General features: G+C 35.1%; 2 protein-coding genes across 3 annotated transcripts in view; both read left to right on the top strand.

The window, feature by feature from the left end:
- Positions 1 to 27,987, top strand: part of LOC123534117 (uncharacterized) — a 310,888-nt gene that overhangs the window by 223,771 nt on the left and 59,130 nt on the right. The gene's annotated exons all lie outside the window — the stretch shown is intronic.
- On the top strand, positions 5 to 27,973 carry LOC123537240 (L-threonine ammonia-lyase-like). Of its 2 annotated transcripts, none has more exons than XM_045320891.2 (9): positions 5 to 402; positions 4,243 to 4,393; positions 5,069 to 5,202; positions 6,492 to 6,650; positions 8,766 to 8,833; positions 9,884 to 9,998; positions 13,495 to 13,620; positions 14,237 to 14,338; positions 27,712 to 27,973. In XM_045320891.2, exons 5-9 carry the CDS (start codon positions 8,811 to 8,813, stop codon positions 27,856 to 27,858), a joined length of 513 nt encoding a protein of 170 aa, XP_045176826.2. In that variant the 5' UTR covers positions 5 to 402; positions 4,243 to 4,393; positions 5,069 to 5,202; positions 6,492 to 6,650; positions 8,766 to 8,810; the 3' UTR covers positions 27,859 to 27,973. The 2 variants fall into 2 exon arrangements, with proteins under 2 accessions (XP_045176826.2, XP_045176827.2); XM_045320892.2 differs by lacking the exon at positions 27,712 to 27,973 and adding an exon at positions 19,358 to 21,417.

Below are 27,987 nucleotides of genomic sequence, written 5' to 3'. Positions count from 1 at the left end.
CAATACTAGATGACATGCAACTTCTCACGAACAATGGGAACACTTGCTTGCGCTTGACCCTCACTTTGTGTAGCGCATGTCATAAACCGGGAACCAAAATTCTTACTTTTACGGCTATATTAAACCAGATCATCACTTCTTTATGTAAACAAACCTCGTGTAACACGTGGTGAAGCGATAATCCGGTATAATGCAGTCGAAACGGTATCAATTTTGGTACCCGGTAATGATATGCGCAGTTCAAAGCAGGGATCTATTCGCAAGGAAGTGTTCCATAGAATTTAGATAGATTGATTTATATTATTTATTGATTTCTCGTCGGAATACAAACGACAGTTGTCGGGACCGGTGTCATTTAACAGAATGGTAACAGATCTGACGATTGATACCAGTGATTCATTGGTAGGGTTTCATTTAAACGTTTAACTGGCTATTGTTTCCCTAGTGTTCGTGAGAAGTTGCATATCTTCTAATATTGAGAGCATTGATGGTAAAAATACATTTTTTAAGGGGACGCATACTTTGAAATTAGAAAAAAGTGGGTGGGGTATTATAAAATTTACCTGCAAAAAAGTACAAGGTTTTGGTAAATGAAATGAATACTGTTTCAACTGTTATAAGTACACAAAGGATTGCTCACTAAAATAAAAATGAGAAAAACTGAAACAAGAAAGTTATTGTTGAACTACATAAGACTTCTTGTGTACATTCAAAGTCAACAATTAAGACTTTTTGGTGCGAAAATAATAGTGCTTCACTTTGTCCAAACATTTATCAATGTCCTACAGATTCTAATTTAAAGAAAGAATGTGAAATAAGTTCACTGTCTTGCTTTTCATTTGGCATATGTGAGCTAAAACACATTATTTAGTTTGTTTACAAAGTAGTGCATAAGAAAAGATACGGTGGTCAAGGAATGCCACATTCCAAAACTAAAAGAGTATATTCCCCTTAATACATTAAACATTTATCGTTACAGAAGTCTAGTGGCTTACAATAAGGGCCTAGAAATGTTGCCATTATTAATTTTTAACTTGGTATTCATGAACTACAATACACTTAAATATCAAAACACATTCAACAAACTTTTGAAAATGTATTGTCTTAAAAATCCCTAAAATAAGGTATGAAATTTGGTTGAGAGGTCCAATCAATGTGTATATGTGCAAAAGCAACATTCTAATCTTGTTCACAAAAGTTACTAATACACAGCAGGAATGTCAATGATCAAAACTGGACGAATATACAGTTATCCTCACTTTAATGTCATTTATAATTTGTCCTTGAATTCTCCACCATACTTTTCATAACTCTGTTTGCACGAGTTACACGAGAATGCTGTCATTCACGTAAAAAAACGGGGTCAAATAAGTTGTAAATGCAATATCATCTAAACGTAATTAATGGATTATGCAGTTCAAGATAAACTTTATCTCATAACGTAATGAACATGTATAATGTTGTAACAACAACTTTACTTACACTGATTTAAGTAGCAGTCGGTTTATAAGTGACTTTATTGATTCATTTTGTGTTTTGTTATTGTTGTCAAAAAGTATAACGGAAGTGCCTCACAACTGAAGCGGAAACCAGTTTGATGCGCAAAGTAGTCCACTGTAAGTAATATTTTTTGACAAATGTCCACAGAAATTAATAATTTTCTAATATTAAAGACGAATATCTGGATAGGATTCATTATTTGATAAGAAATTATAATCATCGACATGTTTTTTTAAAAATCGTACACGTGCTGACACCTAAGTTGTCTCCCGTTGTTTATTAGAGTTACCTTTCGTCCGTCGCAGTAATACATTTGCAGTGAATCGCCGAGAAGTCGTGGGAAAATTAAAAACCATGTAAACAAACTAAAATTAACCACCTTTTCAAGATGAATTTCAAGTGATCGACATTATGCATTTAACCCGCCTGACCTGTGTAGCATCTTAGATATCTGTTCTAAGGTATTCATTGTGTAGAATGTCATGTTATGCCCTTGCAATGCTAATCCAACTCTGATTTTTTTGTTTACATTTTTTATCAATGAGAAATATGGCGTCCATCCCGAGATGAACTGACGTGGCGTTAAATTTTTACATGTTTAAGCAAACCTGGTGTGTTAGAAAGAAAATCTCATCCCTTCAACATTATTTGGAACACTGTTATTGTAAAAAACCTGTTTTTTCCTTATACAAAAGCTTAATATTTTGTGTTGAATGTACTTTCACAAAGACCTCTGTTTTCCTATTACATTCATAGTACCACATCCTTATCCACAAAATACTGAATATTACAGGTGTCCATCAGTATTATATCAGTTTAGGAATATGTTTTTTATTTTCCCACCATCGATTTCTTGAATATGCACCCCTTCCGCATTGCTGTATGAACTGTGAATGTAGCAATATGCGTCCCCTTAAAAACACGCTGAAATGTTACAAAATGCGTTTTATGATCGTCACCTATGCTCAATACATGGTAAAATGCTAAACTTAACCAGGGGCGCAGGAGAATGGGGTGTGTGGAGGTCCGAACCCCAAGTGTCTGTGTGAATAATTTGACATTAGTAATCCGCATTTAAAATAAATTAATTCATTACACTTACGTACAATGATTGTTAAAACTCATAATATATTGGCGTGTATTGGGGAGAATATAAATCTTATTTCGTACATTTATAGTGGCTTTAAATGTAACAACCATATCATTTGATGAATACGTTTTTCCCGATATCGTCATCTATGTGTATTATGATCATACGAATTATTCACTAATGCACAAATCAGAAAGAAAACGTGTGTATAAATACATTTTGTGTATTTACATTTCACCATAAATGCGTTGGTGGTGTACAGTATGTTGAATATATGTGTACTGCATGTTGACCAGTATCAAATTTTCTGTACTGTGTAATCTTATTAATTAACAGTGTGTTTTACAAAAAAAATATCATCATTAAAAAAACAAAGCGGTAATGTCTTTGTTCCTACAGATAAATAATTATTTACATTGATATTTATAACGATAGCTTCGTCGTAATTTGACAAGAAATATCCTATTTTTGACCAACAGGGAAGTAAATACCATAAAAGTAATAACGAACTATATGCATAGAAATGACATATACTTTAAATAAATTGTGCAAAATATATTTCTAACACAACACATGGGTATTTTTCCCCCTAACTTCTAAAACATCTTTCTCAATGAATAATACATCTATATTGTTTCGTACATAGCAAGCTGATTACCTTTTATAAACTAGATACAATATATTAAAGTAGAAAATAGAAAATAATTTTGACTATATTATTTGTAAAAACAATCATACCTGTTGTTTTTCTGATATGCTACGTAAGAAACTGGGTTTAGGTTGATAGAAATTTTCAAGTGAAACTAGAGGGTCATCCATAGACATCAAGATCAATGATTCAGTGAGATTTGGAGGTTCTAGGTCAAATGGGTAAAAGGTCACTGAGGAGAAACAACTTTAAAAGTTCAAAGCACATATGACCTTGACCTTGCAACAATGGACCCCAAAATCAGTCAGGATGAGCTACTGGCCAAAGCTAATGTTTCTATGAAATTTAAAGGCTGAAAGATTACATATTTTCATGTTTGTTTTGTTTTTCTTATGATGACACATTTCAAACATGCATTTAAACCTTTTCCACACTAACCGTCATCATATCCTGTGTTTTTCTTGTTATATAATGGATGTACATGTGGCTAGTACCTGACACTGGCTTGTCTTTAGACAATTTCATGGTGTGACTATTGGTATGCCGCTGCAATTGCAAGTTTTACCTGCATCGTTCAAACTAGTGTTTGTTTTTTCCCGTATGTATATGTAAAGAACCCGCTATTGAATCTAATACCATCTACAAATTCCAGATTCCGTACGTGTTTTCATAAAATACAATTACACCATCACGTACTTGCTGTCCGATAACTGGGAATGTTACTAGGTAGTTTTGAACTCGATGTTTAGAATTGGTTTTTGTTATCACACTGTGTCCGGCGTCCATCCGTTTTTTAAACAGCTTCTCCTCTAATTCTACTGGTCATAATTACATGAACTTGGTCTGTAGCATTTTAGCATGAACCTCTCTCAAACTTGTTCAAATGGTTCAGATTGACAGCACTTAGTGGCAGTCATTTCTTAAAATAGAGAACCTTTAAACGACTGTTTTCATTAATTAATTGATATAGTTGCATAGTTCGTCATAACTCTCAATTTTACAGATGTCAGAAGAAAAGGAATTAGAATTGAAGAAGTTGTCTTCAGACGTCGAGGCAGCGTATGAAAGAATAAAATCATACATCTATAAGACGCCTTTGATGTTCTCCAAACAAATTAGTCTAGAAACTGGGGCAAATGTATTTCTAAAACTAGGTATGTATAGCAAGGCGAAAATGTCAAGCACACGAGCCTGTTTTTATTTGTTGAATTTTCTAAGTATATTTTGAACGTTTGAAAAACCAGAGTTTAATCAAATCCTACATTGTAGGAATATATTTGATTCGAACGCGCAGAACTACCTTAATATACTTTTTAAGGCCACGAAACCCGTACATGTGGCTTATTACTGACGTCGCACACCTGACATGAAATGTACAAGCCAATATGGAAAATAATGACAGGTGTTCCATTGCAATAAAACAGAGCTAAAAATGAGTACGTGATAATATGAATTACATCTATTCTAAACGTTTTAGGTGTATTTTAGGCATTTACTGATTTTGTTACTTTTAATTTATAGCTGTTACTTCTAAATGGATATACGTTCAGTTGTTGTTGTTGTTGTTTTCATTTAAGATCGGTCATTAGTCATTGTGTTTAATGTTCATTAAAATGACTCAATATTAAGCAGGGTAAAAACAAAACCAAGTATCAACCAAGTTTTATAACTATATTAACTTGAAATTTCAAGAGACTGTCATTGCCTTCTAACATTACCACTTCAAAGATGGTTTTGCACGTTACATTTTAAGCTAACCTTGCATTAACATTACATAATGTTGAGTTTGTTTTTATTAGCCTTATTCCATAAACCTTCCTTTTATTCAGAAAGTGAACAAGTGACTGGTTCGTGTAAAATACGAGGAGCATTCAACAAAATTCTTCTGCTGAAAGAGCGGGAACCGGAAAGTCTGTCGAAAGGCATCGTTACGGCGTCATCAGGAAATCATGGAATAGCATGTGTACTGTTTCCTGCTTATACACTTACTGTTTGTTGTTGCTTTAATTTATAAGGATTAATTTATTTATTTTATGTTAACACACAGGGAATACAAACGGCATTGAAGTATGTTGATGGCTAAAAACACCAAAAGTCTATTCAAACTAACAAAAAATCATTTAAAAGCGACTGGCATACTTAAGGTTACAGTTATTAGGATCAAAACGCGCTTCAAAATTACCTTTACAGATGCCATAGTAGAAATAAACTCCTGATAAACACAGTTACAGAATCATTTAATCATTTTAAGGTTCATGCAAGGTACGTCGTAAAACACGCCCTTCTTGAACCTTAAAGGGACTTGGCTCCAGTTGAACATCAAAACTTTTTAAAATACTGGCTATTAAAACTTATATATGTTATATTTTATTATATAGAATACATTGGAATTCCACATTTCTATTACGTTGCATACATTTTAGAGAGATACTAATATTCTGCGTAAATTTGGTTCAACCTTCTGAATGGCAATATTGTGTTTTAGTTCAAATTAGTTTATACTACTAAATTTTAGCCCAATGAAGCTTATTTGAATCAGTCTCGAGTCCGTTTCCTGGAAAAGCCAGCACTGTTATGATATGAGAATTATAGATGATACGTGCCATTGAGTGTGGATGTAGATTTGGGGTGGATGAGGATTGAAGGATGGACATTCGTCTAAACTTATTCCCACTAACTATTCGACGAAGAAAACACCACTTATTACATGATTTTGTGAACTTCTGTCCACAGCGCTGTTTGAACTTCAGTTTTTTAAAATGTTGTTTGAAAGAATTTCTGTCGACAATTTTTCATCCTTTTTTAACCAAACAGGTATCTGTTATAAAGTCTGAGCATGAAATACTTAATTAGCTTTTAATGCGATACTGCTATACTTTAAGATTACATATTTTGTTTTTAATAACGATAATTTAGCAAAGTTTTTCAGTTTGTCTTCTATTTGGCAATTTATGTTTTATTTTCATAAAATATCATGTCCAGAACATACTGTTGTATATATTTTTCTTCCAGATGCACGCGGGTAAAACATATTGATGTTCTGTTTATTTGCTGTTCCAGATGCAAGCGGGGTAAAACATGTTTATGTTCTGCTTATATATTGTTCAAGATGCACGCAGGAAAAACATGTTGATCCTCAGTTTATTTGTTATTCCAGATGCACGTGGGTAAAACATGTGGATGCTCTTTTTATTTGTTGTTCTAGATGCATGCGGTAAAACCTGTTTATATTCAGATTATTTGTTGTTCCAGATGCACGTGGGTAAAATATGTGGATGTTCTGTCGAGGTTTATTGCCGGGAAAACGTTTCTAAATCCTAACTGGAGACCTTGCTATTGTATGGAGCTAAAGTTTCACGACATGGCAAGGACTGTGTAGATGCCGAGCTAAAAGCAAGACAGACAGCAAAGGTATTACGACAATTTATTACCAAAAAACCTAATCTACCCTTTTCTAGTTAAATACTTTCAGCGAATTCATTTGTCTGTTGGCGTCTTAAAGCGAATAAATTTCCTTTTTATGCCACCTTTGATAAAGACGAGGTATACTGATTGCTCATGTTTGTAGGTTTATATGCGAGCCGCTCCGTTGGTAGGCGATCGTTTGTGATCAGTTAGAGAACCCTTGCGCATGCAGACTTCAAACTTTATGTGGTGCTTATGAGTAAATTACCCTAATTGTTTGGGGGTCAACGGCAAAGGTAGCAATGACATTTAGACTGACAATCTTCACGCAATGTTCACATGTGGCCTAGAGATGTCTAGGCAAATATTTCAGATGTCAAGGTCATAGTATATTGTAATCGTATATTATAAACTGGAGAAAACTTATGCTTAAGTCGTCAACCTTAAACAGTATGATTATTTGTCCAATGGGTAAACATACATGGTCTTTCGGGTCTGAGACAGTTTAATTTAAAGAGTCAGTAGAGAACTTTGTCCAAGCTGTTCAATATGCTGAGCACCATTTGGTTCTCTGTGTGTTTCAAGTTAGAAATGCCTGATTGAAATGTTCTAGCATGTTTTCCCGTTGTGTACCATAGTATACCAAGGAGTGGGGTATAACATTTGAACTATATTAATTTCTTTCTGGTCCGGTTTGGTGCCAGTGGAGTTACCTAGTAATTTTGTTCAAAGGTGTAGGGACATTCTCCGATTTCCTGTTTTTATGTGTGTGTTTTTATTTTGTTTCTGGTTTAGTCAGTAAGCAGTGACATCTTTCCCTTAACGAACAAGAGTTCAATTTACTTTCATAGGCTGTCTGTAGAGTATGCACATCATGTCTGTTATCTGTCCGTCAATCACATTAGGCGAATTTTACGATAACTTTAAACGTACCAGAGATTTGTTCACGAAATTTGGTTGTGTTGTTTTTTCTTACTTGTCTGATTTTTTTCTGTGTATGTAGGTTATGTGTGTGTGTGCGTACGCGTGCGCGCGCTCATGTGTGTGTGTGTGTGTGTGTGTGTGTGTGTGTGTGTGTGTGTGTGTGTGTGTCTTTTGTACTTGCGTGTCTGCGATGTTTTAGGAATACTGCGTTTTAAGAACGTTGTTTTCCCTGTTGAATATTAATCCCTTGCTCCACCTTCCCTCAACAGCTGACCCTTTTTATCTAACCCTGACAACCCACCCCAATTTTTCTGTATTTTACATATATCTATAATGTACTTGTTGTTTTATTTTTGAAGCAACCAGTCTACAATTTTTTTCCGTTACAGCTTCTTTTTGTTGTGGGCCAACTTTGCGCTGCATGGCTCTATGTCTGTGTTTGGGGAGCTCTGTGCTTCCGGGAAATCTACCCATACCTTTTATCTGTTACAGACACAGGACAATATGTTTATAAAGAAAACCCTTTTAAGTAGTTGAAATATATATCAGTTTTGTTTTTTAGCGATGAGCAAAAATGGATCTTGAAATAATGTTAAAGGCACAGGATATTCAGTATGTTTTTCATGAAACCTTGACACTACGGAGAATATACGAATAAGTCATCCATTTTATTTTTTTTCAATGAGGTTCATGTTTGCAAAGAAAATTTTACATGACTTATTATAGGCTCTAAATACAGCATACAATAAAATCACATAAACAGGAGCGGTAAATTCAATTGTCCGTATTGCCCAGGTTGTCCCAAAGCTTGTATGGACAAGTGAAATTTGACCAGAATTTACTGTCTAACTATCAGACAGGTAAAGAAATAACAAATGACAAAAATGGACAAGCAAGTAAAAACCAGATTTTGCCGCCACTGAATATTAAGACGTTCTAACAGCATACGTTTATTGCTAGGAATTGTATTCTTGTTTTATACATAATTATAATATAACAACATGTCTCACAAGTTGTGACATGTATCATACGTCCGTACTCTTGTAACCATTTAAATAGTAATGTATTTATTAACCCCTATTTTATACATTGTCTTATGTAAACAATTTGAGAAGAAATATTTACAAATGTACACTATAATTATGTCTAATGTTGCGTTTTTTCAGTCATTGGATATATATGTTGTTATTATTTTAGGAAAGAGAGCAAGTCTATCTGTCGCCTTACAATGACTGGGACGTTATGATAGGTCAAGGAACTGTTGGGTACGTAACAAAGGCAAGACACAAACAAAACAGTTTATCAAAAAGTGCTTCAATTAAATTCTAAAGGGCAAATTACAGGAAAATAATATTGACTTGGGAATTGGTTTCATATGACTTTTTTGAAATAGCATTGTCTTATGGATATGTAGTGTTTTGTTTAATAATTATGATAGCGATTACGATTTCATGATTAGCTCTGTTTGAATTAGTCTGAAGCCTTTAATTCGTATATCTGCGAACTGCAAGCAAGTCTGCAAGTTTAAACATTTACAGCTTCTTGTGAAGCAAGCAAGACTAGAGACAAAACCTTTAGAATAACGTATAGCAAGCAAGTCTGAAGCCTTTAATTCGTATATCTGCGAACTGCAAGTAAGTCTGCAAGTTTAAACATTTACAGCTTCTCGTGAAGCAAGCAAGACTAGAGACAAAACCTTTAGAATAACGTATAGCAAGCAAGTCTGAAGCATTTAACTTCCACCACCACATACAGCAAGCAAGTTCTAAGCCTTTAACCTTTAGACCGATGTGTTGTAAGTAAGATTTGAAGTCTTTAACCTGCAGATTTGGGTGATGTAAGCAGTCTGAGGCCTTTAACCTGAAGACCTGCAAGCAAGTCTGAAGCCTTCAATATGTAGGCCTATGTCCTGCTAGCAAGGTTGATGTCATAAACCTTTAAATCTACGTGCAGCAAGCAAGTCTGAAGCATATTTTAAAAAAAAAAAAAAAAAAAAAAAAAAAACCTTTAGCTCCACGTACAGCAAGCAAATCTGAATCTTGTAGCAAGCCGGACAAACTATAGCGTACAAATGTCAGTGTTTTGTCGTATTAGAAAGAAAATGTCGATAAATGTATCGCAATTCAGCATAATTTTGTAATTACCGAGACAGCATTACCCTGGTGTTTAAAAAACGTATGACTCGCTTAAATACAAATTTGGGATGAATAAGATAAAAAGAAATACAAAAGTCAAAACGGCTTTGACGTATTACGTGTTTCCTAGCTTGCAATTATTTATAATTGTATATTTGGTTTATGTTGATCTGTTTCAAGTTACGAGATTTATTCCGAGCTACCGGAAGTTGATTTCGTTCTGGTATCTGTAGGAGGTGGCGGGCTTATAGGTGGAACTGTGGCGTTTTTGAAGGACAGAAATCCAAAAATCAAGGTGAGATACTATAATTTCTTTGATGATACCTTTTAATGGATTCATCTAAAATTGCACGTCTTATTTTATTGAAAGTGTTGGTGAAATCTAAATTGCTACCTTAAGGACCCGGTGTAAATTTTTTCTATTGTTGGGACAAACTATGTTATATTTGTGGATTATACCGGATATTATACCAGATTTATGTATCGCCCTTTTTCATGATAAACACGTTCAAAGGCGCTTTACATAGCGAAAAGGCAGCCACACAGGACGCCAACTTTATCCTCTACTATTACAGACACAGAGCAATTTGACCAGAGGAACAGAGTGAGAGAAATCTTTCTAGACACAGGCTTGTCCGAGTAACTGAACCAAGCTCGTTGCGAAAAAGCGCAAAAAAAATCCTCACTGGGAAGAACCAGTATAAGCCTCTTAATTAGGTTGGATACACTCAAGGGTATCTCAGAGAGAAATTTCCTTTGCCTGGACTGGGATTTGAACCCCGGACATCTGGATTGACAGTTAAGCGTGTTACCACTAAACCACCCGGCAAACTAAACTTAAACGTACTCGATCACTGTCATCCTCATATTTTTTACAGTCTGGTATGTGTTTACAGGAAAACGACTTATTCAAAAAACATATTCCGGATAGCAACTTTTAGTTTTTTATATTCCAAACTGTTCTGTTAAATATTATAATGCATATGTAAGCATATTAGCATAGCTGAATATTGTTCTTTCCATTATACAGCAATGGCGCAGCGTTGGTTATTTAAATAATGATATAAAATAGTAGACTGGCTAACATGTTTGTAGGTGTTATGTTCATGTCATTCCACATTGTTCTAAACTCTGTGTTTTCCTGGGTTTCTCCAGAATCCTCTTTTATATTTTGGTGACACATGAAAGTGTTGGAATCGTCTAATGATGTTTTAAATAAGAAGCTGTTTGAGGGCAGATAAAACTTGAGTAACATATTAATTAAAACAAAATATTAACCGTTTAGACATTTAACATTTGATGGACGTACAATAACATTATGGCTTTAAAAAAAGAAATTATCTTTATACATGTTATAGCGAGGATTTATTTTCTTCGGATATAGTAAATTTCAGTTTGGATTCTCTGTGGAATTAGTACTGATTGGATTTAAAGTTGACCAGGACATGATTGTGACTATCCTTGTATATAATAAAATTGGACTTTACGGCTAGTTAACATTTTCAGTGCAAACTTTTTTTTTATTTTCACTAGTTGCTGGTTTGTTTTTCTGTTACCTTTAGTATTTTAAGTAACAAACAATTGCTTTATTTAGACTTAGCATAAGAGAATTTACTATGCCTATGTTATGTTTTGAAACGCTCAGATATTAATGGAACCTATTCAGTCAAAGACCTTTTTACAGCGTATTATATACCTGTTATCCATCACTGTTTGAACTCATTTATGGTAGTGATTTTTATCAAACTGCTCTGTAAATAAGTAATGAATACTTATCCCCCAAACATGTATTATGATTGCTCTGTTTTTGGCCAGTAACTATGAATTAGAATTTTGGTTTACGAAATAAGACAGTGTTTGCATGCACACCATTTGGAGACCATTGTACATGGTATATCAAATACATCACAGACTTTCCTGTTCACTTCTAACCAGTCATATGTCATGTGTGTTAAATGGCTCAAGGCTACAGTTATTTTTGCAATTAGTACTTTATAGAAACTGTATAATATTTCAATTTCGTCTCCATTACTAACAAAAACCAAAAGTTACTAAATAGAACTATTCAAGAGGAAATAAATCTAGCCACAACAAACATGGAATTCGCAGGCTTAAACCTTATATCATGTTAAACCAAGTTTAACACACAGGAAAAATATCTCTCAATTCTACCTACTATTTTATATATCCTGCCTGAAATTATGCCATTCATTACGCCTGTTTCACTATTTTTTCACCATCAAACAGAAAAACTATTTTCCGAGTAACAATTCCCTTGATGTACAAAGAACAAGATCATGTATTAACAATATAAAATATATTTTTGTATCCACTCATAATATAAACGTCGTTTGAACATCGCATCAAATTTGATATACGTTAGATATATATCATTTTATTTTTGTAAAACCATAATAGCATCAAAGATAAAAGTAAAGTACATTTAATTTCCTTATTGAATTGCAAGACTAATGCTGTAGGTCGCAGTTCAGATTATAGAATTGCTCCAGAAATCTGCCAAGAAATCTACTAATAGTTCATGATATTTGTTTGACATATATAGGAAAAATATGTTATAGTTTAAAATAAAACATTAAATTTCAGGGCAATCAAGTTTACGAAGTGGCATCATTTCGCTCGTTTTTCTCCTCTATTCATTCTTAAAAATGCATGAAAGTATATCTGAATGTTTTACTTTTCATCTCGTTGTTCACTACGTGCAAAAAACAGTTGTAAGGATACGAAATGGTAGATAATGATTTTTTTCTGATATGTAATCAAATTTTAAGGCGCATTTATTTTTGTGGTAAGATAAGGCAGAATAAAGATGTCATTTTACTTTTGTCACGACTTTTCTGCCTTATAATGGAATTCGTTGTTTGTTAATTATATATATTAATTGGTATTTTTGTGACTTTTTTAAAACTGGGTTCATTTTGCGAAATGAATAAAACTAAATCACAGCCTTTTTTCAAATTCGTTGAAATTTGAATAATGTGCAGAAATTATGAGAAAATTCCTTATTATATTATTTGAAGTATGAAAGATATTGCAAAAAAGTATCCAGGAGGCGTTGAGCGTTTCGTATAAAATATACCAGCTAACAGTATAGTTATAGAAAATGAAATGAGAAACATTCATTGACAATTTGAAACTATTTTGTAAAACAGTTTCACTCCTAATAAGAAAATCTGTATTCATATCAAGTAATTTATCATTTAAAGTTAAATTCAGAAAGAGCTGTGTTCAAGAAAACGATTTTATGGGAAATTTCATCCAATTGTCAAGTGATTCAACGTAGTTTAACATACAATAGTATTTTTATCAAGCACAATCTTCATCTAAAATGTGTGTTATCTCACAATACTGTCATGCGAAACCTTGAAAATATATGACGTTAAGTCGTTCATGACAGTCAAACTTCTGAATACCTTATTGTTCAGCTAGCAAATAGTGGTAGTTTTTTTCTACTTATTGACCTGAGTGTATTTTAGATTTTTATCCGAAAATAATGAGAAAATATACGGTCTCCATTATAGCCATAATATTAAATAAATGCCTTAATTCGCGACTTCATAAAAGTTTCCAGTTCTGGTCTCTGAAAGAGATACTTATATGAATTTACATACTTAAAGCCTTTACTTTCGTTCGGTATATATCGCTTTGTAAAACAACCATTTTTAAGCTGCACTTATTTTCCATATTTACTATTTCCCTCATGTTGTATAGAGATGATTGAAAAGCATTTTATATTTAATTAATGTACGTGATAACATCTCTACCATGTGTAGGTAATTGGTTGCCAACCAAGAAATTCCAAAGTTATGTTCGAATCCGTGAAAGCCGGGCATATCCAACATGAACCATCATATGACACACTGTCAGACGGAACTGCTGGAGACATAGAGGATGGATCGGTAATCAAAACTATTTAAGGACTAAATTTTTCTGTTTAAAAAATATAAAGAGTCTGACCTTTAAAATTACTGTCACTATATGAGGTTTAATAAAGTTTCTTTCAGCAAATCGTATCTGTCCTTGAAGCGGTGGCAAGAGGAAATATTTTTACTCACGCTCGAAATTACATTTTACGAAGGTTTTCCATTAAAATAGTGATGACTGGAGGAAACATGGCTATCATGTATCGAACATGAATTTATCATGTGTAATTCTTATGGAAAGAGAAAAAAAAACCTTTCTTAAGAAAAGTTATCATAAAGTCACACCTAATATCAAAATAACTTCTTTGCGGAAACCAATATATAGATTATGTATAAAACGTTTGTTTATTTGTCATCGTAGTCGACTTGCATTTTTCTGTTATAATTAGGGTGTCTTATTTAAGATGAAATATTTCTTTTTCCAAGTTTTCAGTTTTGTTCATAGCATTAACACCTATATTTTATATGAATTATTAAGACATTTAAAGCTCTGGTTTTCTTGTACCACCTTCGTATTTTCTACCATTTTTGTTGTCGTCGCCGTTGTTTTTTTGTCAAGCTGTTTTAGACACTTTAGTTACATTGAATTCAGGTAACATTTCCAGTATGCAGCAAATTTGTTGATGACTGGATTCTTGTTGATGAGCAACAGATATCTGATGCTGTTTTCTTCATGTTGGATAAACATCACAAGGTAAGAATAATTATGTTTCACATTTCTCTAAATGTAATTCATTAATATTAGCATTAAGATTTGGAGGCGGATTTACCCGCTTTCAGAGTGATAGATGTACTTATTAAATCTGGCAATGCTTATGTCATACCTAACAACAGTTAGTTATTGCTCTTAGTAATTGTACTGCATAAAATAATTCTTTTCATGAATACATGGATGAAATATTGTACCTACATCAGAACGTTTTGTACTCAACTACGCTACAGATTCCATTCAACTGAATTGAAACTTGATATAATTATATCATAAACATGAAGTGAGCATGCGCATATTTTCGGGACTTTCAAGCTCGATTAACTTGTTTTGGAAGTATTACCCCTCTTTTGACTTGGAATATTACAACTACAACAGTACATAACTCCTTCTACAATTTCCATCCATTTAAAGTGAAACTTGGTGTACATCATCAACATGTCCATTGCCATTATTATTTTCTGGAGTTACGGCCCTTTTGGACTTTGAAAATTAGAACTACATCAGAACACTATATACTTCACTCCCCCCACAGTCTCAGTCCAGCTAAAAAGAAACTTGGTATACGTCATCAGCATGTCACGAAGTTGGGCATATTGCCGGGACTTTCTTATGTCATCATTTTGCGAGGTAATGACCCTGTTTGAACATACACATATTGTCTGGATTTTCATGTCCGATAATATTTTCTGGAGCTATGGCCCTACTGTAGAGTGTATTTATTTCAAGCATATTTAGGAGTCATACAATGTTGACATTTTTCTTGTTGATGTTATGTTATTTTCATCTAACTGTATTTTATTTTTAAGAAAACATATTTCCTTTTTACATCAGTCAGGAACGTTGAGGAATTTTCTTTCTTTGTATTTTTTATAAAGTTTGTCAAACGTATATTTTTTTTATAAAATTTTATACAATATGTATTGCAGACATTGGTTTTACCACGAGCTGTGTTATAATTATTCGGGCAAAACAAATGTTTGACAAGCACGAAATATATGACATTCAGTAAATCAATATGAAATGAGCAAAAATCTCTACATAGATAAAAATATATACAGAAAAACAAAATTATTAAATTCTATAGTATCCAAGTATAATCATTGTAACAAATACAGCTGCTGTACAGCTTCGTATCCCAGGTTCTGTGCTATACTGGTATTAAATTAAGCAAATCTAATCTTCATTCGAAGTATATGGCGGCTGAATTGAAGTCAGGCACGTCCGTCCAAAGCTAAATCTCCAGTTATGTTGAATGGATGTTTTAATAACTACACAATAATGTTCACCATCATAACAAGTTACACATATACTCTAAGTCAGTGGAATCACTAGGATGTGTAATGGCTTTGTTTCGTGTCTGCTTCATATTTTCTTTATGTTAGTCCAAGCTTAAATGCATGTTTGGAGGCCATTTTGTATTCGCAACGGCTTGAAAGATATATTTATAAAACAATGGTCAATTGTTTACATCATTAAACAATGTGCAGAGAACATTATCAAGATCATTTGGTCAAAGGCCAAGATCATACTTGGCGGCCAGCGGTTAAATAGCTTTACATTTCCCATCCAAAATCATCTTATCGGCTGGAAGGATGATTCTCATTAAACTAGAATCAATTACATACCTCACCAAGACAACATGCAGCGTGCAAAACCCTTGTAACTACCTCCAGTTCCCTTCCCTGTATCAATTTGTGTTTATTAATCACATTTTATAATAGCTGTTGTTTGTTGGTGTTTTTTTTTCTTTCTAAAAACAAAAACAGTCGAAAATTGTTCCATGTTAAAATAGCAGTCATCTTTATAACTTATGGTTGGGGGCTATTTACATGTACAGGGCCCAGTTGTTCGAAACTTTAACAGACTGTTAAACTAACCGGTGGTTAAATTTATATTAAAAAAAATGGTCTTTCAGGGAAACACTAGTATCATGTTTCGATTTTACTGTAAAGACATTTAAGTGCTCAAAATCCTTTACTCATAACTTTGTTTTTCTAAGTCTTCTAAAATGTTGAAATATAAACCTAAAAGTTTATCGACTGTTAGCTTAATCGCCTGTTAAAGTTTCAAACAACTGGGTCCTGGAGTTTTTCTTCACAAAACGACATTTCATCTTTGAACAAAACGTAACACATTGGTCTTTATTTGAATACCATCTAAAAGCGTTTATAATTATGCCGTATATTTTTCAATTCCTACCTGGCAAAAACTAGTGAAATAAGACATGAGAATATAACATGCTACCTCGGGGGAAAAGATTTATAACTTATTCTTGTGTCAATGCTGTTACCCGCCTTTTGCACAGAGATGGCGATATTTGTTCCTTATCAACGATAATCTAAGAGAGTTATATATGTAAGTGGCAGCGGTCGTTGTCTTTAAACGATTGTAGCGTGACAATTTGTTATTTTAGCATCTTAATAGATGTAGAAATTGCAATTTGGCACGTAAGTAATATTAAATTGTGAGTTATTTTTATAACCATCCTTACAGTTTGGTTGTGTAAATGGGAGTTTCTAAATGTTTAAGAGGATAATTCTCCAACACTTTGTAAAAAAATCTTAGACAAAGAGGAGGTCAAACAAAATTGTGCCCGTTTCTTGCACTCTGACACTCCTTAGAAAAAACCCACCACGAGGGTTCTGCAAAAAGTTTTGTCACTAATGGGCTTCCGTAGTTTTATTCCAGGTATTTTTTGCACTTGAATGGTGTGTCAATAGCTAACTAAATCCGTTTATTTCGTGCAAATTGCTTTTCAAACTACCATGTTATTCCAAATTGAAATACATGCAGTCATATACAGTGACCCAATTTACTTGTTACATTGTAAAATGGACGAAAAGACTGAAATTCGTAGCAGTCTGCTCTATTTAATGCCGCATTAAGCTTGATATAGATTCAAAGCAGATATTCGATGAATTGTTTGGCATATATATGGACCTCAGGCCATTTCAATGCGCACAGGGTTTAGGTCGGTTATCAAAGCAAACATCGCTGCTGTAAAAGCTGTGGTTGGACAAGATGCGCGATTGTCGGTGAAAGATACAGCCAGTTGTACTGGCATAACAGAAAGCAGTGTGCAAACAATTCTGAAAAAAGTGTTTGGACCTGGGAAAGATTTGTGCTAGGTGGGTACCACATTTGCTCACTATGGAACAATAGAAACAACGCCTTAAATGTCCCCGGAAACTTTTGAAATCATACAAAGGCTGTGATATTCGGGTTATTAGTGCCCTAGTTTCGGGGACTATAGGAATGCACTTTTCCGTCATTCCGCCCGTCCGTCCATCCGTATGTCCGTCCGTCCGTCCGCAATTTCGTGTCCTACATAACCAGGTCCCTAGGTGTAAGGTCAAGGTCATATTTAGACGTCAAAGGTCAAATTCAAGAATGACTTTGTACGGAGCATTTCTTCTTCATGCATGGAGGGATTTTGATGTAACTTGGACCAAATGTTCACCACCATAAGGCACCCTTGTTTTTAGAATTACGTCCCTTTGTTTTACTATAAATAGATTTTATTGTAACTGTTTTATTACTGGCAGTAGAGAAAAATCGAGACCACTTTTCTGTGGTACAGCATGCATGTTACATCCAATTTTTAGGTGTATTTTAACCTATCTCTACCTGGTAAAGAGTTTCTTGTGGACTTATATTATATAGATTTTTTTTCTTTTAAAGATTAATTTCCCTTTGTTGTTACTATAAATAACTTACATGATAACATTTTTATAATCAGCCAAACAAATTCAATATGAAAACAACTGTGGGTTTTTATATATGCACATTTTAATCCAAGTGTGTTGTTATAACATATTGTATATGTAGTACAATATTGTACATACATCATTGACAGATATCAGTTCATTATGTTGTACTGCAGTAGAGAAAATTAGGTGCCTTCCAGTAGGGGACTTTGTATTGAATGGCAATACTTCATTCACTTGTTTCATTTTGTCACCCACATGGGCAACCGGTGGAGAGCAAAGTTACGCTGCAATGCTGGACATAATATTCGGGCTTCTGTATTCTATCATTGTTCGCGTATCACGAAAAACACTGAATTTTTTCCTCTGGACATCGGTTAAAAGAATAAATCATTTTGTATTTGCTCTCTTTGAATATTTGATATACAAGTGTTTGTCATTTTGGTTTAATTATTTGAACAACATTAATTTATATATCGAACACAACCTCCCTCTGTGCTTCTGCATAAAATTGAAATCGAACCTGCAAACTGTACGAATTCACCATTTTACATCTAGTGTGACTTTTATTGGCTGAAATCATGTTCAATATAAAGGAGTCACATATAACATTTTTCTTTATGAACGCGGAAATGGTAGAAGCATTAAAGGGAAAGGCAACGTTGTTAAGACATTTATTGATGTCTGTTAGACCTTCTCAAATCATTCAAGACAGTGAAAGAATTTTCAAAAAATACTTATAATACAAAAATAAAGCACATGAACATTTTGATCTTTAAATTGTACCTCTTCTGTTGCCTGGCAACGCGAAGCAAAATGTTGGATTTTCTTTATTCAGATATTCATTAAAATTCCGGTTACTTGATTTTGAGAAATAGTCTCTTGTTTCAGCTGGGAGGAAAGAAACGTTCATCCTTTGTCAAAATATATATTTCACAGACACAAGGAAACAGTACTATTATAGCAGTGTGACATTTTCTTACATAAGAAGTTTAGTAGTTTGTTAATGGCGCCGTAGACACTAAAATAGCTGACTCTGAAGACATCCATTTTCTTTAATTTTATCGCACATTCGCATCATCTTATCGCGATATGTGATCGCGTCCCCACATCATAATAATTTCTGAAATACGCCGAACATCAAAGGGACTAATGTACGATGTGAATACACGGCGCGAAAGTTTTAGGGGCGAAAAACGCGCGAAACAAAGCTGACCCAAACGGAACAAAGTAATTATCAGTAATTAAATATATATATATCTTTGCAACAGCTGTATTTGTTGTCTCGTTACAGTTGATTGAAGGGTCTGCAGGCGTGGTGGTTGCAGCGTTTCTAGATCAGAAAGAACGGTTTAAAGGAAAGAATGTAGCGCTAGTTATCTGCGGGGGAAATATCAGTTCTGTGACATTACAATCTATTATAAATAACCATATTAAAGCCGAGTGAGAAGATTTCACATTGAGAAGTTCCTGTAAAACCTGCACGGACGCCAGATCTTCAAATATCAACGGAAGCACTAAAGTCTTGTTCTAATTTGTAAACAGTTTTTGTTGGCCATCAGATTTTCCCATGGTATAAGGTTAATTAAATTTCATATGAAAACTTTTTACTATACAATACGATCTGCCGTTACATTTTTACGACAAATTGCTTAGATTTTATATAATTTTCTTTGCATGTTTATTGCTTTTATTTTTATTATTCTTGCCGATATTTAGAACTTATGTTAGATAATAGAAAAAGAGCGTTAAATACAGAATGCTGCTATTTCATATCCTATCGTCTCCCATCGCACAATTATCAAATGCGATGGTATAATGATAGGATGATAGAATGGCTAAAGATGAAATTGCTAACATATTGTCCTACTATCAATATCCTGACATGCTGTCATCGCTATCATATCCTACCCTCGCCCGTTATCACATCAACCTAACATCTAATTGTAATTGAAAGGCAGAATGGTAGAATTGCGAAAGAAGGATGGTAGAGTACTGATAGCAGAATGTTAGGATGCGCGAGTAGTGATCATAGCAGAATGACAGGATTGCGAAAGCAGTGTAGCAAAATGATAGGATTGCGATAGCCGGATGATAGAGTAATGATAGCAGAATGATAGGATTGCGATAGCAGAATGATAGGACTGCGATGGCAGGATGATAGTGTAGGGATAGCAGAATGATAGGATTGCGATAGCAGGATGATAGAGTAGTGATAGCAGGATGATACGAATCCAATAGCAGGATGATAGAGTAGTGAAAATTGCAGAATGATAGGATCGCGATAGCCGGATGATAGAGTAGTGATAGCAGGATGATAGTGTAGGGATAGCAGAATGATAGGATTGCGATAGCAGGATGATAGAGAAGTGATAGCAGGATGATAGTGTAGGGATAGCAGAATGATATGATTGCAATAGCAGGATGATAGAGTAGTGATAGCAGGATGATAGTGTAGGGATAGCAGAATGATTGGATTACGATAGCAGGATGATAGAGTAGTGACAGCAGGATGATAGTGTAGGGATAGCAGAATGATAGGATTGCGATAGCAGGATGATAGAGTAGTGACAGCAGGATGATAGTGTAGGGATAGCAGAATGATAGGATTGCGATAGCAGGATGATAGAGTAGTGACAGCAGGATGATAGTGTAGGGATAGCAGAATGATATGATTGCGATAGCAGGATGATAGAGTAGTGACAGCAGGATGATAGGAATGCGATAGTAGGATGAAAGAGAAGTAATAGCAGAATGATAGGATTGCGATTGCAGGATGGTAGTGTAGTGAAAGCAGGATGATAGAGTAGTGATATCAGGATAGTAGGACTGCGATAGCAGAATGATAGAGAAGTGATCGCAGGATGATTGGATTGCGATAGTAGGATGATAGAATAGTGATAGCAGGATGTTTATATATCAATAATAGAATGGTAGAATAATGCCAGTAGGAAAATATAATGGCGATTTTTCGTTTTATCATCCAACCATTGTTAAACTACCATCCTGCTGTCGCTATCTAGCTATCATACCATCGCTTTACTTCTATCCTATCTTCAGTTTTTTATGTCCTACTACTGTGCTTCGATAATTGGGTGATTTTCTGATATGAACGAACTAGGATTCCGTAGTGAAACAATTAAAAGTCTTTATCAAGATGAGTGTAAAAAGAACAACAGCGGCCATTGAAGACGGCATTATGTAAAGTTAATATCACAAAATTCAGCCCTGTTTAAGTATTTTGACAAGATGCAGTTTTGCTGGTCCAAAGTAATCATAAAAAGATTCTTCAAAAAACTTTTTAGTCAAATACCTTAATCTGTTTGCAATAATATTTAAATATTTATATCATTATGATTTCATTTGAATAGGTGTGTTGTTTTGATGTCAATTGGTGATTGTCTTCGGTTGTTTTTACTGTTCATGAAAGAAACGCTATTTTTGCGTGCGGCGAAAAAATGCACCCGCATGACCTCGTGCAGGCTAGATAAACGCATGGTGAAGAACAGATGTTTCCTTCACAGCCGTAATTCCAAAGTATCTCAGTAAATAATTACTGATCAATTTTCTATTGTTAAATTATCGTTTCCATTTGTGTATCCATGTAATTATTGAAAGTGCAAGCCACAATAATGTATTTATTAACTACGAACTTGTTCGTTATCTTTCAAATTGCATCATTTTGTCAAAATATCCAGATGAAAAGGTAACCATAATGACCCCTCTACAGTTAATCGCTACGCATTCCTATTTGATGATGCGATGTCTCAGTAATTGTAAGACTCCTTGATGCTCTTCTCCTAAATCTTATAAAAATTGACGGAGGGAGTGGAATTTTGTCTTGCAGCTTGCGTAGTTAGTTTAATCATATTTTATTGCAATTATCACACAAGATAGTAAATTTGCATCGAGACATGAATATACAGTACAGATATATACAACAGCAGCAGTACATCAAGACATATACTAAAGTACATCAAATACTGTGATAAAACAAAAGGGTTAGACCACAAGTTTTACCAACATTAGAAATCGGTTCGTCCCTGGATGTCAAATTAACGTTAGATTAAACAAAATGACGGAATTTTTGTTTGGACTAGAATAGAAAAAATGCTTTACAGATTTTATAAATTTCAGATACAAATTTCAGTTAAAATAACAAACTATATAAACAGAAAAGCGCGCGAGAGAGAGAAAACAACCGAAAAAGACAACATACGCTATCAAGCGCAAAATGATTCAATGCAACCTCACCACCCCTGCTGCCACATCCCCACACCCAGTCCAACCCAGAGTTCTCAAATCAGATAAATATTCAGACGATCAGGAGGCAGTGCTAGAGAAGCGTTGTGTATTTTTTTATATATGTTTGTACTTCTAGAAACAAAGTTTTATTCTCCTCATCATTTAGTGAGTCAATTCAATGTACTTTTTGAGTACTAAGTGGATGGAATCTACGAGCATTAAAAAACAAAAACAAGCCACGGGCATTGACATAATGGCTATATTTAAAAAAGAAATATTCCGCATCTTCAATACCATGTCCACAAGAGCAATCAGTATAGTCGCGTAGATGGTTATAAAAGAGGTCATTGTTTAAGTTGCTACATCGATTTCTAATACGAGTTTGAATGACATTAAAGAACCGTTCTCCTATAAGATAAAAGGACGGAACAATTGGAGATTTGAATTTGCTTTTCAGTTTGTTCTCAAACGCCTAGGCTCTGTAACAAAGTTAGTATAATTTCTAAGTTCATAATTGTTAGAATTACGAACTGTTGGGCGAAAAATCTCTGTAAGGTAATCTGGAAGAAGTCTGTTGTTTCCTTGCTTAGTCATGCCTTCAAAGTTAGGCTTTTGGTGCGCTGACTTCGAAGAGACAAGTTTTTGAGTACATTGGTGTATTTATACCTTAGATTGGCCATATTTTTATGTTTTACTTTATTTGATCTAGCATTTTGTCACTGATGTTAGAGCCTCTCTCAGCGGGGAGTGATTTTATTAGTCCCATACTGGTTGAAAACCAGTTTCGAGGACTATAGGAATGCGCATTTCCGTCCGTCCTTCCGTCCGTCCACAATTTCGTTTCCGGTCTATAACTCTGTCATTCATCAAGGGATTTTAATATTACTTGGCACAAATGTTCCCCATGATGAGACGACGTGTCTTGCGCAAAACTCAGACCCCTAGCTCAAAGGTCAAGGTCACAATTGGTGGTCAAATGTCAACAGGGCTTTTTTCCTGTCCGGTCCATAACTCTGCCATCCATGAAGGGATTTAATATTACTTGGCAAAATGTACCTCATAATAAGAAGATGTGTCATGCACAACTTTAAGACCCCTAGCTCAAAGGTCAAGGTCACACTTGGCAGTCAAATGTTAACATGGCATGAACAGGGTCTGTTTCGTGTCCGGTCCATAACTCTGTCATTCATTAAGGGATATTAATATCACTTGGCACAAATGTTCTCCACGATGAGACAACGTGTCATGTGCAAAATCCAGAACACTGGCTCAAAAGTCAAGGTCACAATTGGGGGTCAAAGGTCAACAGGGCTTTTTCTCCTGTCTGGTCCTTAACTCTGCCATTTATGAAGGGATTTTAATATTACTTGGCACAAAAGTTCCCCATGATGAGACGATGTGTCATGTGCAAAATCTGGACCCCTAGCTCAAAGGTCAAGGTCACAGTTGGAGGTCAAACGTTAATATGTTTTTTCCTGTCTGGTCCAGAAATCTGTCATCCATCAAGGGATTACAATATTACTTGGAATAAATGTTCCCCATGATGATACAACGTGTCATGTGCAACACCCAGAACCCTAGCTTAAAGGTCAAGGTCACACTTGGAGATCAAAGGTCAAAAGGATTATTTTCCTGTCCGGTCTATAACTTTGTCGTGCAAGACAGGATTTAAATATCAGTTGTTATAAATATTCCCCTGGATGAGACATGTCATGCCAAAAACCCGGGCCGTAGGTTTAAGGTCAAGGTCACACTTAGAGGCCATAGGTCTGATACAAAAAAAACTTTGTACGGAGCATTTCTTCTTCATGTTTTGAGGGATTTTGATGTTATGTCACAAATGTTCACCACTATCAGACAGATTGTCATGCGCAAGAACCACGTCCCTAGGTCTAATGTCAAGGTCATACTTAGAGGTAAAAGGTTAAATTTAAGAATGACTTTGTCCGTAGTATTTCTTCTTCATGCTTAGAGGGATTTTGATGTAACTTGGCACAAATGTTCACCACCATAAGGCACTCATGATTTTAGAATTACGTCCCTTTGTTATTACTATAAATAGATTATATTGTTACTTTTTTATTACCGGCCGTAGGAAAATATTTAGACCACTTTTCTGTGGTACAACATGCGTGTTACATCGAAATTTTAGGTGTATTTTGACCTATCTCTACCTGGTAAAGAGTTTTGTTTGGACTTATAATAGATTTTTTATTATTTTTTTTTTTATATTTTAGGATTAATTTCCCTTTGTTGTGACTATAAATAACGTTTATGACAACTTTTTTTATAACTGACCAAAAACATTCAATATGAAAACAACTGTATGTTTTTATACATGCAAATTTTAATCCAAGTGTTTTGTTATAACATACATGTGTATTGTATATATAGTACAATACTGCTTATACATCATTGACAGATATCAGTTCATTATGTTATACTGCAGCAGAAAAAATTAGGTGCCTTCCAGTAAGGGACTTTGTATTGCATGGTAATACTTCATTCTCTTGTTTACACTGGCTTGTCTAACTTGTTGAAAATAGGGAAAGTGCGAGGTTGGCGTGCCGTAAACGCGTTTAAACACTCAGTTTCCTTTATAGATTACTGGCCGTTCCAAAGCGGTGTCCCTACCATCCCTTTCCCTTATATTTACGCTTCTATGCATTTGCTTCCTCCCTCCTTTTACCATGTGTAAGTTATCATGCCTTCCATAATTTTGTCTGCCGTCGTCCTTAGGCGGTGCCCGACTGTTGTATTTTTCCTGCTTCTGTGTGTGCGTGTATGTATCTGTGGGTGTTTGTTATAGGCTTTGTCCCACAGTGATTTTACCATGAGTAAGTTTCGTGCATACAATAAGTTTGTCCGCCGGCCGTCATTAGGCGGTGTCCGACTGTTTTTTCTTCCTGCTTCTGTGCGTGCATATATGTATCTGTGCGTGGATGTTTAAGGCGGTGCCTCACAGTGATTATACAATAGGTAAGTTATTGTGTCCACATTAATTTTGTGCCCCGGCCGTCCTAAGGCGGTAACCGAATGTTGTTTTTTCCTGCTTATGTGTATGTGTATATGTAACTATGCGTGTTTGTCATGGGCGTTGCCCCACAGTGATGATTTTTTCTTGCTTGTTTGTCTGTTTATTAGTCCCCTACTGGTTGAAAACCAGTTTCGGAGACTATAGGAATGCGCTTTTCCGTCATTACGTCATTCTGTCATTCCGTCCGTCCACAATTTCGTGTCCGGTCCATAACTCTTTTATCCATGAAGGGGTTTTAATATTACTTGTTATAAATGTTCCCCATGATGAGACGACATGTCATGCGCAAAACACGGACCCTAGCTTAAAGGTCAAGGTCACAATTGGAGGTCAAAGGTCAACAGGGCTTTTTTCCTGTCCGGTCCATAACTCTGCCATCTATGAAGGGATTTTAATATATCTTGGCACAATTGATTGTACCTCATAATAAGATGATGTGTCATGCACAACTTTCAGACCCCTACCTCAAATTCAAGGTCACACTTAGCAGTCAAATGTTAACATGGCATGAACAGGGTCTGTTTCGTGTCCGGTCCATAACTCTTTCATCCATGAAGAGATTTTAATATTACTTGGCACAAATGTTTCCAATGATAAGACGACGTGTCGTGCGCAAAACCCGCACCCCTAGCCCAAAGGTCAAGGTCACAATTGGAGGTCAAAGGTCAACAGGGCTTTTTCCTGTCCGGTCCATAACTCTCCCATCCATGAAGGGATTTTAATATCAATTGGCACAATTGTACCTCATAATAAAACGATGTGTCATGCACAACTTTCAGACCTTTAGCTCAAACGTCAAGGTCACACTTAGCAGTCAAATGTTAACATGGCATGAACAGGGTCTGTTTCCTGTCCGGTCCATAACTCTATCATTCATTAAGGTATTTCAATATTACTTGGCACAGATGTTCCCCATGATGAGACAACATGTCATTCGCAAATCCCGGTCAAAGGTCAAGGTCACCATTGGGGTCAAATGTCAACAGGGCTTTTTTCCTGTCCGGTTCATAAATCTGCCATCCATGGAGGGATTTTGATATTACTTGGCACAAATGTTCCCCATGATGAGGCATCATGTCAAGCGCAAAACCCGGACCCCTAGCTCAAAGGTCAAGGTCACAATTGGAGGACGAAGGTCAATAGGGTTTTTTCCCTGTCCAGTCCAGAAATCTGTCATCCATCAAAGGATTACAATATTACTTGGCATAAATGTTCCCCATGATGAGACGACGTGTCATGCGCAACACGCAGACCCTAGCTTAAAGGTCAAGGTCACACTTTGAGATCAAAGGTCAATAGAATTTTTTTTCCTGTGCGGTCTATAACTTTTTCAGGTAAACAGGATCAGTTGGCACAAACATTTCCCTGGATGAGACAACATGTTGTGCGCAACGCCCCGGCTCTAGGTCTAAGGTCAAGGTGATACTTAGAGGTCAAACGTCAAATTCAAGAATAACTTTGTCTGGAGCATTTCTTCTTTATGCATGGAGGGATTTTAATGTAAATTAGCACAAATGTTCACCACCATGAGACAAATTGTCGCGCGCCAGAACCAGGTCCCTAGGTCTAAGGTCAAGGTCATACTTAGAGGTTAAAGGTCAAATTCAAGAATGACTTTGTCCGGAGCATTTTTCTTCATGCATGGAGGGATTTTGATGTAACTTGGCACAAACTACTATGAGGCACACTTTTGTTAGAATTATGTCCCTTTGTTGTTACTATAAATAGATTATATTGTAACTTTTTTATTACTGGCCGTACGGAAAAATCGAGACCACTATTCTGTGGTACAAAATGCATGGTACATCCAAATTTTAGGTGTATTTTGATCAATCTCTACCTTGTAAAGAGTTTCTTGTGGACTTACATTTTATAGATTTTTTAAGGGTAAATTTCACTTTGTTGTTACTATAAATAATAGGCCAAAAACAATCCAAATGAAAACAACTGTACGTTTTTATATATGCAAAGTTTAATCCAAGTGCTTTGTTATATTATATTGTATATATAGTACAATATTGTTTATACATCATTGACAGATATCAGTTCATTATGTTATACTGCAGTAGAGAAAATTAGGTGCCTTCCAGTAGGGGACTTTGTATTGCATGGCAATACTTCATTCACTTGATTGTGTATGTTAGTTGTATGTGTGTGTGTTTGCCTCTTGTACATCTGCGACGTTGTAGAAATACTACGCTTAAGGAACGTGGTTTTTCCAGTTTAATATTCACCCCTGCTCTACCTTCCCACAACATCCGACCCTTTTATCTGTCTCTTACTTCCCAACCCCCATTTTCTGTATTTTGCATATATTTATAATGTACTTGAAGCAACCCGTCTACAATTATACTTTTCCGTTACAGCATCTTTTGTGGCCTACTTCACGATGCTTGGTTCTATGGCTGTGTTTTGGGAAGTCTGTGCTTCCAGGATATCTACCCATACCTTCCGGGATATCTACCCGTACTTTCTATCTTTTATTATCCATAATCATAGATGTCATATGTTAGTTTCATAGAGCGTAATATCTGTAACAATGGTATGTATAATTTTCTTTGATCTTTCAAAAATATTGTATTTATACTAGGTCCAATGACTAAATAAAGGTTCATCATTGTCGCCTAATGATTAGTTGGAAT

Source organism: Mercenaria mercenaria, chromosome 17, assembly GCF_021730395.1.
Source record: "Mercenaria mercenaria strain notata chromosome 17, MADL_Memer_1, whole genome shotgun sequence".
Classification (NCBI taxonomy): Eukaryota; Metazoa; Mollusca; class Bivalvia; order Venerida; family Veneridae; genus Mercenaria; species Mercenaria mercenaria.
This window is presented reverse-complemented; position numbering and strand designations above follow the sequence as displayed.